The 14,817-nt window shown below is 37.2% G+C and overlaps 1 protein-coding gene across 1 annotated transcript in view; it reads left to right on the top strand.

The window, feature by feature from the left end:
- The first annotated feature begins 4,726 nt into the window (after positions 1–4,726).
- Positions 4,727–14,817, top strand: part of MYO16 (myosin XVI) — a 267,582-nt gene continuing 257,491 nt past the window's right edge. Inside the window, exon 1 of the mRNA XM_066313833.1 lies at positions 4,727–4,984. Within this exon, the coding sequence (XP_066169930.1) occupies positions 4,759–4,984 (226 nt within the window). The 5' untranslated portion in view covers positions 4,727–4,758. The remainder of the gene's footprint in view (positions 4,985–14,817) is intronic.

The raw sequence follows: 14,817 nt of genomic DNA, 5'->3' as shown, positions 1-14,817 counted from the left end.
ACTCAATGGTTTGCTTTCACTGTGCCATCTGTGGACAAAGGAGAACCTGCTCAGCAATTTGAATGGGTTGTGCTTCCCCAAGGAATGCGCAACTCCCCCACTCTCTGTCAACTTTATGTCACTTGGGCCCTGAAACCAGTTTGACAGTGTTTTCATGATGTCATCATTTATCATTACATGGATGCCATTTTATTTGCACAACAGCAAGCGTTTAGCAATTAAGAACTCAAAGACGTACTCTGTTGGCAAACGGCTGCTTGTAGCTCCTGAAAAAATTCAATAAACAGTACCATGGAAGTATTTAGGGTGGAACATTTCTGACCCCCAGATAAGCCCACAAAATTTTGTTTTCTCCACAAACATCTGTATTCTGCAAGATGCTCAACAACTTTTGGGAGATTTACAATGGGTTTGGACCATTGTGGGAATTACAAATTAAGATCTTCACCCATTATTGCCATTTTTAAGGGGTCATGATGCTGATCAGCCTTGTCAACTGTCTGATCCTCAGTGAGAGTGCCTGTTCATGTTAAGTCAGAAACTTCAATCAGGTTGGGCCTCTCGACAACTTCCAGAAGTACCTTTGTCTCTATTGATTGTCAATTCAGAAGATAGTCCTTTTTGCAGTTATCTGTCAATGGCAAAAGAAAAAGGGGGAATGTGACCCAGAATTTGATGCCATCGATGCCATTGACATTGACAACAAGAAGCAAAGCAAGAAGAAACCTGAATTTTTGATTTTAGAGTGGATTTTTCTGCCCACCTCACCACGCATGAGTATTTTACTCAAACAGAAGCTATTGGAGCTGTCATTCAAAAAGGGAGGAACATAATTGTAGAAATCTCTGGGAAAGAACCAGCAGATATCAGTTTACCTGTCTGAGCAGAAGACCTCACATGGCGGCTTCGACATGCATGTCCATTGCAAGAAACATTGTTAGAGTATTCGGGTGTGATCCACTTTGAACAACCAAAAGGATCTCTATGGCAGATAATCTATAAAAATCAGTGGATTGAACAACCAAAGAGTATGCAACAACCTGTGAAAGGAAGAACTGTATTTACTGATGCTGGAAGAGCCTTGCACAAAGCAGTTTGTGTTTCGAAAGAAGGAGGTATCTGGAGATCTCAACACCTTCAAGGGAGTGTTGAAGATTTGCTTCAGACCTTGGAACTCTCAACACTGTGTTGGGCCATGCCTACTTGGCATCAAGAACCTTTGAATGTGGTGTTTGATTATCCTTATGTGGTTAGAGTAGCACAACGAATTGAAGATTCTTTGCTAAAAGAAACAAAAACCTCAAGATTAGTGCAGTTGTTTATGCAACTCAGAAGTGCAGTTAAAATTCAAGCAGAACCATACTGTGTCATCCACATTCGAAGTCATCAGTGGGATCGAGGTTTAGGAGAATGAAATGCTTATGCTGATGCACTTGTGAGCACAGTTAGGCATGTGCCTCCTCAAGATCAGTTTGGCCAAGCGTGAAATGGTCATGATGTATTCCACCAGAATGCAAGAGCCTTGAGAAGACAGTTCGGACTTTCACATGCTGAAGCACATGGAATTATTTGTGCTTGCCCACAATGTAGTCATTATGGACCCGGCCTTGGTCTGGGTGTCAACCCCAAAGGTCTCAGAGCATTAGAGGTCTGGCAAATGGATGTTACACATGTAGCAGAGTTTGGAAGACTGAAGTATGTACATATATCTGTGGACACATTTTCAAAAATGGTATGAGCTACTGCTCAAGCAGAAGAAAAAGAAAAGCATGTATGCAAGCACCTCACTACCTGCTCTGTTATGGATGTTCCAGAAACTGTGAAGACAGATAATGGTTTTGCCAATGTCAGTGAAACTGTCAAGGTTTCAATGAGGCAATGGGGTGTGAAACACATCAATGGTATTCCACACTCCCACTGGTCAAGCTGTTATTGAACGCACCGATCAAATTTTGAAAAGCTATTTGCAAAAACAGAAAGGAGATTAAAAAGATCCTCATCAGAGACTTAATAAACTCCTGTTCACAATAAACTTCTTATGTCTCACAGAAGGACATGATGAACCTCCTGTTACTCATAACCATAAAAATTGGATGGTCACAGAGTCTTCCTGATTTGCTTGTAACCTACTGGAACCCTAAAACAGGGATCTGGGAAGGTCCTGCACCAGTTCTTTTTAGCAGTCATGGTTATATGTGTGTTTCCACAGGCAAAGGCCCTTTGTGGGTGTCCAGCAGATCTAAGAGACCTACACGGCCGAAGCAGAAGACAGACGACAGTGGAGACAAAGATTGTGTCTCATCGGTTCAGCTGCACGACTGATCAACTTATTGCAGTGTCAATATTTGCATCCTGAAACCATAGCATCTCAAATTATTAATGAACAGCCACTTGGGAAAGTTGCATTATCAGTAGAATTAAGAGAGTGATGTTGTTTAACTTGTCCTAGTTGTTTTACTCCAGTAACTTTAATTTTACGCTGTGGTCATTGTTTTAATACTTTTCGTAGAGATAGCACAGCACTTCTTCTACATCATTGCATTTGTTTTGGTTGTCTTGAAGTTTTTTAACCAACAGACATTTGAGCAACATTGTAGAGAATATAATTCATTAAGGTCAAGTGGAAAAATTTGTTTTATACAGCAGGAGTTTTTGGTCTTGACATGCAAGAAGAAAGGGTTTGTGTTTTGCCTTAATGCAAGCCAATACTTGCTTCGAGTTTTTAGTTTGACAACTCATTTTCTTCTAACTATGGCATTAAGGGCATGCTAAGAAAGGAACAGAAATTATAGGAAGAGGGTAGCCAATGTTAAAAGTAATTGACTGAACTTGACCTGTAGAATTGTATTCTTTGTCTGCTTCTGTTATAGACTCTGGGCACTTTTTGGATAAATGTGTACTTCTCAGTTTCAGGAAGTCTGATAAGAGACCACAGGTTGTAATTTATAGTAAATACATATAATATCTAATATAATATATAATATAGTATTTGTATTATCTGTAGTTTATTAAATAATATTACAAATAACTTAGCAAATAAATGCATACATAGAATTTATAAAGTTATTGGCATGCAGACCTATAATATAATTTTAGAGTTTATATGGAATTGTGATGCATAATAGTTTATAGAATACTATGCCTTTAAAGCAAACCAAAACATTAAAAAAAGAACACAAAATTCTTGAATAGGAAACCCAAAATTAGTGAGTAATTTTAAAAGAAAATCATTGTTTTTCATTTCCTTTGTAGAGAATACAGATAAGAATACTCTGTTGTCCGTTTTTATGAAAATAAATAAATATTCTTGAAGCTTTTATGTGCTGTGATGACATGAGCTTTACAAAATCTGGTCAGGAGATTGTTAATTATGCCTTCAGAGCAGGGTTTGAGTGGTATTCAATAAATTAAACAGGGGTGAAACCACAGGGAGAAAACTAAGGGGTCATCTAGTCAGTGCTAGTCAGATGTGCCCTCAGTGAGATAGGGATCCTTTCATGATATAACTACACAAAACAAGTACACAAAACCAGTTTATTAAGTTGCAGAGTAATGCTAATTTACGTTTTTCTTAACTACCCAAAGGGAATTGTATCTGCATTTCCTTCAAAAGGTTTTACTTCAAACTATGGAGAGGAAACCTCCCTCATCTGGACTCCTGACAATCCTTAGAAATTACAAATTTGAAGACCTAACCTCCATCTGTAGGAAATTCATATACATAAAGTAGAACATGAGAATCAGAAGTGATGGGGTGGTCTGTAGCCACATCAAAAGCCCTTAGTGCGGGATAGTCAGCACACTATTGATGGATGTGGATTCACATTCAAGGACTTGACTGACAATTCATTAGCCTTCTTTTGGAACAGAGCAGTCCCTTGAAAAGTGAGCAGCAGTACTCAAGTCTCCTATGGGCTTTGCTCTCAGTGGAAAAAATAACATACTTGAAAAGAACAGTGTTATTGTAATGTCAGCAAAAATACAATATTTAATGGTAAAAACAAAAAGGGAATCTTACTTAAAGGAAGTGCCGTGAATGTTAGGAATAACTGATTCAAAGACATGTTTATGATCGTTTCTACATTAAGATTTTAGTATCTGTCAGTTTCATTAGAAGGATCAATTTTGAGGTTTGTATACAATAAAAAAAAAAAAAAACTAAAAATTAGAAAAAAAAGTTATATACATGGTTAGGGGCCTGAAATAACTGATATTTTTGAGAGAGAATTACCTGAGTGCCCACTGCATGCTAATGAACTCATTGAAATTATGATATGATGATTTTTCTTCTTACTGAATACAGGAATTTGCCAACCTAAAGCAAGATGAAAATGAATAAAAAAGAGGCAGGGGCATCAAATTAACATTAATGTTCATAGTAGTTTCTTGTTTGTAAGCTAATGCTAGCCACTTGAATTGTATTGAAATATTTAGGTATTTTGCCCATCTCACATTTGAACTTTCAGTCTTCTTTCTATTCATATTTGTTCACATGAACTGAGCGAGCCTTTTAAAAATGCATCAGTGATTTAATGGAATGAATTATGTGTTGTTTTCAAAAAGTAAATGATGATGACAACGGTCTGTAGTCAGCGTTGGTCGAGTAGGAGGAGCTTACGTGATAGACTTGCACATGGTTAGAACAACAAAATAATTGGTGGAGGTTTCATGGCACGTTTGAAAGCAAGATCTAAGTGTGCTTTTTTTTAATTTCTTGCAGGCTGTTTCCAGCTATGTAATGTTTTTCGGACCCATGAGATGGAAATTGAGCAGTGCTTGCTGGAGTCCCTCCCCCTGGGCCAGCGGCAGCGGCTGGTCAAGCGCATGCGCTGTGACCAGATAAAGGCGTACTACGAGCGGGAAAAAGCCTTCCAGAAACGGGAGGGCTTCGGGAAGAAGCTGAAACATGGGAAGAATCAACGAGTCCGATTTAATCTTGCTGATATGGTACAGGATGCAATCATACATCATGATGATAAAGAAGGTAGGTATTAATGTTGTATATTTTCCTTTGTACAGTAAAAGTTTCAGAGGAAAAGCTTTCCTGCTCTGCTCATCTGTCTTTAAGTAAAATATAAAATGCTAATCATGAAGTGATTGTCTCAATTAAATATGTAGGGATGTATTGCATACAACATATTACAACTTCTTATTGAAATGAATAAGGTGTGGAGAGTAAACCTTCAGAAACCTAATGAATTTATTTTGAGATTAATATAAATTAATATATTTTGAAACAAGGACTATGATTCTATGACTGGGCCTGCCCTCTTACATACGTACATGAGCCATAGAATTTGAAAACTAGGTTCTGGTTTTTAGCCATAAGTTGAAGTATGGGATGCTGCTGTTTGTGACATTTACATGTCTAGAGCGAGGAGATGGTGTTGACCCATAGTCACACTAGATAGAAGGTAATCTTTATGCTTATGAAATTATATTTATGTCCTTTGAAATATGTAACTACACTTTAGGGTTCTGGTTTTAGTTTCCTGGCATTGTGTGAATCCCTAGTGAAGCTGACAGTAACCTGAGGATTTGTAATTTACTCCTCAGAAGTGAACCAAACCTTGCACTAAGAATCTCCCAACTTCCAGAAGTCCCTAGAAATCCCTATACTATTGTGTGGTAGGGAGGGATATAAGAAAAGAACTGATGCAATGTTGTTGGCAACTCCTTTGCAAACAGAGTTTATGGCTGTTCTTTGTAATCATATTAACATAAAAAGGGGAGATTCTGAGGCACGTTTTGCAAAGGACTTGACGAGTTTATTCTAATTCTTATCAGTTTGATTAGGTATGTCTTTTTTACTCACTTCTGAATCTTCATTTTATTGTGCATTTGCTCTATCATTGCTTATCACTTAGGTATAGCCCTACACATTTAGATCTTTAGAAGAAAATAATCTAAAGCTCTTCTTTTCAAGTGAGTGCACAGGGCATCATTTACAACTAAACTATAAATAAAATTCACAACCTTTCATTCCACTCTCCTAGGGTGTGCAGGAATTATAAACAAAGATCTTCCTCCATATTCCCATAGCTCCAACTTTCTTTAAAACCAAGCAGAATAGTAGGTATGACTTTTAACATTCTATAAAAGTCAGATACTTGAAGGTATTTTTGACATTCACACTGAAGAAATGTAGGTTGCTTATTGCAGTGGTGGTAGGGCAACAACAGTGTTTTGTTGCCTATACTTGGCCTTGAGCTGCACCTGAATCAGAATATAAAGTTGAGCAAGTGCTGAGACTGAATAACATAAGCAGAAAGGGAATACACCTCAAGAGGAAAGTAAAATGGAGGAAAACCAGGATTGTTGTCCTGCACCTGAAAGAGATAAAACTGGTCCCCAGAAGCAAAGAGCTCAAATATCTCACAGATAACATAGCCCTGAATTTGTCGCCTATGGTTCCTTCCCAAGACTATGAAAATAAGTGATTGTTGTCTTTAGGTAGCTTGGGGATCTGCAAGTACCTCTTTGTTGTGTTTTTAGCCAAATGTTCCTGGAGCCTGTTTGCTTTGGGGTGAAAAATGCTATATTAAGAATTGTTATCATCAAAAAAACCCCAAAACAACCCAACCAGAACAACAACAACAAAAAAGTTTAAACTCACAGACATGAAAACTGCTTTCCTTCTACTGTTGCTGAGTGGATCATCCAACCATGACTCTTCAGTGAATATATCCACATTATAATTTCTGTTCAAATTAGACATATTCTTTTGTAATAAATATCTATTTACTGTGTTTGGTCATGTTTTATGGAGCATGTAAAGTAGATTCCTTTCAGGCAAAACTGTACTGGAAGATGTGGTCTGGAAGTACAGCTAGTGCCCCAAAATAGTAATGAGCGTTCAGTCCATAAGGCTCAGCTAGACAGAACCTGAAGTAATCCCACTGAAGTAGTGGGGTATAGCTGGGGAAGTATACTGGGCTGTTGTTACAACCTATTTCTCTTGTCTATTTAATCATATTTTACAATGTGCTCAGCAATCAGCAGCATTGGATAGGTGTAAAAGACATTTAAGAAAGGTGTTTTGCAGTCCTATGAATGAAATGCAAAAAAACAAATGTAGTATAGAAAGTGGAAAGAGAGCACAACAATGGGATAGAAGTAGCTGTCCAAGTGAAGTCCAGGGGTTCAGTTTTTCTGAAGCATCATTAACTATATAACTGGATAGCACATTTTGAAGTGGTGAGTTGTAGTTCTGGTTTGGTACGTGAGATAAATTGGGTACCATTAATATGTATATAAAGATGAATTTATGATGTGGCTGGTGCAGAGACATTTCACAATTGAGTCTGGTCAAAATTTCCCTCTTACAAATTCATTGTCTTTGCTATTCATGAAAAATGTAATACGCCTTCTCCAAAATTACTATAGCAGCTGCTTCTGGGCACAAAATGCATTGCTATTACTGCATGCTAACAGGAGGGACCATTAGTCTGTTCTAAAATTAATTTTAGAATGGACTTTGAGAAATTTTTACTAGTGATCTGCTTTGTCTCAAATTTATAAATGAAATATATGCTCATTTGATTTCTCAGTAACTTAAAAATTATTGAAAAGATGTATTTTTGCCCTTTTTTATTAACTATATATTTTTATTATTATTCTTAACTGGGTTTTAGCATTTTATCTGACCTTGAGAGATTGAAGGGGAATCTTCCTTCTTTGTCTCCTTGCAGCATCCTGTCACTTCTCTGTTTTAAAGCAATATGTTTTTACTGCTGTTTATGGGCCACATTTACCCACACTACTATCAGTGAGCATTTTGGGAGATTCTGCAACTGTTATTCTCAGTGTTGACATGTATGGAAGCAGAAACTGATGAATAAGTGAGTGCAGTGTTTTTTGACACTGATTTTGTACATCTTTACCGCTGTCAGGGGAATACTTCTAGTTAATTTTCCTTTAAATACTATATATTTTTCTTCTATGAGATATGAAATTCCTAACAAAAATGGACAGCAGGAAATTTGTCCTGCTGACATAAGTTATATAAATGTACTTCAAAGTGGGGGATGCAGCCAAGCAGGCTTCTGCATCCCATTCCTTCCCACTGTGAACTAGGCATGCTTGCACCTACATGTGGCATTATCGTGTGGACTCACATCTTTCTGATACACACACAAGTCATACATCAGTGTTTGCTGAGCCTGCACATCAGCTGAGACTCATCTACAAGCAATTAGGAAATGAACCGAGCAGTCAGGAAATAAACTGAGCGAGTCTCTGTCTGAGTTTCTGCTTCAAATACAAGGTAGTCAAATGGATCCTTAGTATTTGGGCCTCTTGAGATTAAGGGGTTTGCATCCTTCCTGAGGAAAGGTGAAGTTATTGGCGCTGACAGCAGTAAGAAATGGTGGCCTCTTTGAAAGATGTGATTTTTGGAACATGAGCTGGTAGATAAGCTTGCTACAATGAAAACAGTACCTAAAAGTGAGCAGTGACAGTCCTATACCTGAAATCTAACATTGGAGAAACTAAAGGACTGGCTTTAGTTTTTATCATCTTTTGATATATTCTGTAACCCACTTTTTCTCAGTCATCCTGCAGAATTACTAAATATGTAGGGCTGTTAGAAAATCTTTTTATGTAGCATCTTTTGTTGTAAAACCTCCAAGTTGTAATGCAGTCCTGATGTCTACCATAAAGTCTGCTGGCAGGGGCTGGCAGGTGGTGGTAGGTCAGGGTATAAAGTGCAGAGAGCCATCAAATTCAGTCTGGAGACAAAAGAGGTACTCCTGTGAAAATCAGCATTACAAAAGGGAAATGCAGATTCCCTAAACCTATTTAAAGTCCATTTCATCCTTCTGATGAGCAATATGCTGATTCTGTGACAGCATTGTGATTCTAAATAGCAGCAATATCAGGGTGAGTGAGTGTTAGCATAATGCTGAGTCTGTAGTAATGATTCTTTGTCCTTTTGTAGTGACTCCCTGTTTTAGACAGCCCTCCTCAGTTCTCCCAGAGCTTCTTCCTGACCCTGCAGAGTTGCTGGTGTGACTTTGCCTTTAGAGATAGAATGCTGGGATATGGTGGCTGAGCACATCCTTACCCTCCCTTCTCTCGCCAGGGTATGTCAGAAAAAGGTGATTTAAAAAGAAGATGATACCAATATCCTACTTTTCCTGTAGTGTTTACTGCTGTGGCAGGTCTCCTGGGACTGGGTCCTAGCCCCAGTTGATTGACTGCTGAGCAGTTTCATAGTGCAGGAAAGAAAACAGAAATCCTGTCTCACTTCCCTTCCTGTGATGCCAGTATCTCTAGCTGTTTGAAAGACGTAATATTATAGTGAGACTGGTGGTATCGTGATATTTGAAAGGGTTGGAATCATCAACATAATGGGAGGGTTTAGTATCTTTAATTTTTTTTAATGAGCACTGTATAATGCACAATGTTATGATAAATTTCAGCTATATTAATTTAAAGAGTGTGTAAGTGAGCATAAAGGGGGGTAAGGTGGGGCAGGTGCTGAACTGTAATTTACATATGAACAACTTTGGGCTCTAAAGAGGTCTCAGGGGAGGGAAAACAAAATCTATTAGGAAGAAGAATGTATCTTTAATTTAAGGTGGCAGATGAGTTGACCATTGGCTTTTGTTAGGAGAATGTGACAGACGTTATAATAATCATTCCTATTCATGGAAAAAAGATAGAAATAATCCGAAACAAAAAACTGAGGCTGAAACTGAGCTGAAATAAACCATTTTTTATTATTTCCTTGTATTTTCAAATCTACTGAGTTCTTTTATTTGCATTTTATTGCATTAGGCCTGGTTATGCTTTACTGTCCTTTTTCCAGTGGAAACAGCTTGGCTAGTTACATACAATATGTTCTGTAAAACAGTGAATTGAACTGACTGTGTCTGGCAAACATCTCAGGAGAAACTTACAGATCCTCAACAATCAGTTTTAACATTGCCAGCAGTATTTTTGAAAAGCTGGAATGTTATGAATAACGAGTCCAATTTCATAAAAATGTCAATTTATTGATTAATTTTGCAAAACAGATTTTATGGAAAAAGCCAAAATCAATCAGACAGCATGGATCCCAGGGTCGATACTGGATGAACCACAGATCCCGCACCGTGCCATATCCCGCCCCGTTCACAAATTCTGCCCTTGCATGGTCCACTTTTATATTATTTTTTCTTGCTCAAGGCAAAAGTTGCCTCATCCCATAGTTATAAATAATAAGATACCAATTCAAAATAACAAAATTTATTTAGCAAATTTCCAAAACCAAATTAAAAAGCCACAATAAATTCGGACAACATCGATCGAAAGCTGGGTGGGCAGTGTGACAGTAACAACAGTACCATCCAACCTCAGCCACACACACTGGGTCCCGGTGTAAAGTTTTTATATAGTTTATTTGTCCTGAGGCTAAGTCCATTGAAAGTCCAAACATTCATGTAACTCTTTATTTCCAAGCGAGGTCTTGAAAGGGGTTCCCGTAAATATGAAAAGATGATTCAGGAGTCTTCCCGGATCTCATCTTTGGGGTGCTGATTTGATCATCCTCCAGATCCCCTATCAAGATTGATATCAGATGTCGAGCAGCTGTGTAATGGAGGCCCATCATTGATGAATGATCTCCAGTCCGGCTATGTAATTTCTGTTGCAAATGTTGCAGTTTTACAGCTTGCACCACAGATCTTGGAATCTCAGAGATGCCCTGGAGTAGCTTTTTAGTAGACCAAATCTTTGATACACGAATTTATCCATTACGTTTACCACACCATTGTCCACTCTGTTGGTGTTTCAAATTCATATTTTTTTTCTCTCCTTCTGCTGCTCTGGTGAATGGTTTCCCTGGCAGTGTTGGGGCTCCTGATTAGATTTATGGGAACTTGGCATTCACATGCCCACTGGTCCGATGCAGATAAGATCCCAATCAGGTGTTGATTACTGGGTTGTTGACAGTCCCATCTCTGGAGAGGACCCATCTCCTGGTGGGGACACCCTTCTTTATTTTGTAGATGAATGGTTCTCCTATTCCTGGAAGCGGCTTGTAGTTGCGCCACACTTTTATTTCATAGAGGCAGTGGCATTTGATACAGTATATATTTTTATACAGGATATCTATCTAAAAAACCAAATTAATTCCCCAATATTTATGGAAGAAGCAGGATGTGGGCAGTAGTGACAGATTGGTGAGTGCAAGGCTCCACTGTGTGAAACCTATTGTCAGGCAACAGGGCGTAACTCTTCTTGACTTTTCTTGGCAAACACCTTTATAATTAAAAACGGGAACATGTTCAGGTAGCCTGTCTGCTGTTGGGATTCTGACTTTCAGACTACCTTTTTAGATGTTTGATGATACCTCCTCTTCTCAAACCGATTGCAGGCAGCTTTTGATTTTTGCATATTCTGTGATGAATGGTGAGAAAGCAGGCTCCGAGCATGGCAATGCCTTGTTCTTAAAATTCAACAAACCCTTGGATGAGGATTGCATTTTTTGGTGCCAGAGTTTCAGAGGCATCTTTGCTACTGGAAGAGACTGAAGGATAAAAGGATATGTTTACTAAAGACAGAGGATTTTAGTAATGTAAGAGTTTTACAGAAACACAAAATAATAAAATACATTATTATGCTTTATGTTTAGGAAAGAGGTGAAAAGCAGGTGTAACATTAAATCTCTCAAGTTAGGTTCTTATCATTAAGGCAGAGTTTCCTTAAATTAGGCAAAAATAACTCCATCTTGAGTTTAAAATAAGGGTGACTCTGGAAAAGAGAAGGATCTCTGTGCCATGATATATTACCATAATCCACTCTTGTTTCCTTCCACTTTAGAAATCTTCCTGACTTGTTTCTTATGATAAATATTTAATATCACCCTCTTTCATTCTATTCTCCTCCCAAAGGTACTTTAATTAGCATTTCTTTTGTATACTGTATTTGCAGCTGCAGCCTTCTGAAAAGGCAGGGCTAAAATAATAATGAATGATAATAAAAAATAATAAATGAGAAAAATTAAATGCATGGGATATGTATATTTTGTTTAAGTGTATATATATGCACACACACTTTTTATAGATGTGTTACACCAAAGGCATAAAGGCCAGAAATCTTAACACAGTTGGTGAATCAGAATTTGGTTGTGTATTCTGAATAACTTTCCCCAGTTTTTCATTCATTCTTGATTTTGCACTCTCAGGAAACCTCACTTTTACCAGTTATTCCAACTCTGAGAAGGGTAAAATAAAAAATAGTTGTAGTGTGTTTAGCATGCACAGGTAACCTTCATGACAAAACAAAGCTCCCAGATTAAAAAAACAAACAACAAAACCCCAAAAAAACCAACTTAAACCCTGGACCAAAATCTGAATTAAGAGGAAATGAGACAAATAACAGGAATTATTAAGGTCCTGCATAATGATGTCATGAAGGGGTAACTTCCCCAAAAAATCAATTTAATCTAATTTCTGTTGAAGGAATTTAAAACCTGGAACAGTCAAGAACATTCAGAAAAATATAAAAAGTATTACATACTCCGTATTACCTTATTTTAACATGCTCAGTCCTTTTTAAAATTTAAATCAAAGATTTGTCAGATTTTATAGTGCTTTGTTTCATGATTGTTCTAGCATTATTTAATATATTTTAATTTCAGATTACCATTTACTCTCAATCTAAACTTCATTAAAACCCATTTTTTATTTTTCTGGGGAAGCAAATGGAATTTATTATGCATGTAATAATCGGGAGACTTCCCCACACAGAGCTGTTTTGGATTTTACAGTGTTTCTTTTGAATCAGAGGAGAAAAATGTACATTAGGCAGCAATCTAAAAGGGACTATTTACAAATGTTGATTTGCTGGGAACTATTGTAGAGAAGATCACAACAGGCATGTATGATAATTTATCCAATTTAATATTCATTGTCCAATCCTTAAGAGACATGAGCACTAGACCCTGAATAGTGAAGCAAGAGCCTAATCAGAGCATATGAAATCAATGAAGTACACAAAAATTTTGCAAATTTGGCTTTTGGAAAGAAGGAAACGTATATACTGTAAATAAATGTTTTCACAAGACAAATTCATGCATTCTGGACTAGGAATCATGTCTGTAACTTTGGATGACACTAACATAACTGACTGTCCAACATCCAGCTGGTGATTTTATCTGTCCTGTGTATAGGAAAATGAAACACCAATCAACTCTCTCAATCCACCCATTGATGAAGAAGCTTTTCTAAAGGCCCAGAAGGTAGAGACATTTCAAACCAGGGCAAGGCTTCAATGCTATAGATTCAGCATGGTTGTTAACTTTCCATGTGTGCTGAATTCAGCAACACAGGGCATCTTTTTGTTATGACACAGGGAAACATAATGCCTTTAGTTATTGGGTAACAGATGTTTAGTAATGAAAGCAGCCCATTTCAAATGCAATCATAAAATCACGGAGAGAAGAAATTTGAATACATCTGAATTCCTATAGGATTCCATATGTGCTTTTGTCCATGTGTTTATATTTTTAGTACTTTGGTGAAGCTGAGAACTGAATATTAAATAATTTGTTGTTGATAAAAATATGTATAGTTGCTTATATACAATACTTACTTAATTGCAAAAAGTAAGACTCACAAAAAAAGGTATGACACATCAAAAAGTGAAGAATAGACTTGAGAGTGTAGATTTAATCTATGGTTTTGTTCTCCACATATACTGTCTAACCACAGGAGTGCTTCTGCTTCAAGACTACTTTTCTCTTAGTCGTGAAATTTTCCTGGTTTGTTTCAGCTCCAGTTTTTGTCTCTACACATGCCCAGTACTACTTTTGTTTGAACAACTATCCTCTGCCTGTACCAAGTGTGGAAATAAAGAAAAAGCATCCTTCTATTTTGGATCCCCCTGAGTAGGGAGATTCACATCATATGTAATTTATCAGTCTTTTGATCAAATGGATTTATGATGTCCTCCTCTCCACAAAAACTGAGCTTGGAGCTGTGAGCCACCCATTTTTGCTGGCCCACAGGTTTTGCCTGTGGGTTGCTTTGAGAGCTGTTTTTGTCTGTGCGTTTCTCTGTCCCACTGACTCTGCTGTCCTGTTCTGTCCACACACCTCAAGTGTCTCGACCACTGTCCAGCCTGGCATGGCTTTTCCTTGAGAAAGTACCTGAGAAGCAAACTGGGTCTAGCTGGTCTTGCTTACATTACAATAAACTGTAGAAATTTGAATGAATATTAAACTGTTGTACAAAAATCTCAGTGCTATCGTTATGTCTGCTACTAACTGTGTTTTGAGAAAAGAAGTATCTTCTGACGTATTTTCAGTCCTGTTTCACATGCTTAAGCTCTGAATAAATAAAAACTGAGATATGTGTTTGAACATCATGATTCCCTTTTGATGGTTTTGGGTGTCTATTAGTTCATTCTGAAGGATTTGTTGAAAAACATGCCTTTTTCTTACTAATATAGAGAGTTTCTAGAAACTCAGCTTTTCGATGTTTTTTTTGAATCACAGATTTCTAAAATGTAGGCACTGAGTGGCTTGTTTTCTATGCAGGTAAGTCCATTCTTGGACTTTAACCCTACATATCCAAACAAACCATATTCAATTAACTGGAAATCATAAATTCTTCAATCACAAGTGTAAAACATAATATTTATGAGAGAATCTTTGATAAAAGACACATATTCCTAATTGTTTATTTATTTCTGAACCTATTTTTAAAATTCTCAAATATTTATTTTGTAGGACTATGATATCAAGCTTTTCTGCAGCTGGAAAAGTCAGTATTTATATTGTTCATGGCTTCTAATCAGACTTATTCAAAAGGCTTCTGCAAACTAGAGTGT

Source organism: Sylvia atricapilla, chromosome 2 (assembly GCF_009819655.1).
Source record: "Sylvia atricapilla isolate bSylAtr1 chromosome 2, bSylAtr1.pri, whole genome shotgun sequence".
NCBI lineage: Eukaryota > Metazoa > Chordata > Aves > Passeriformes > Sylviidae > Sylvia > Sylvia atricapilla.
This window is presented reverse-complemented; position numbering and strand designations above follow the sequence as displayed.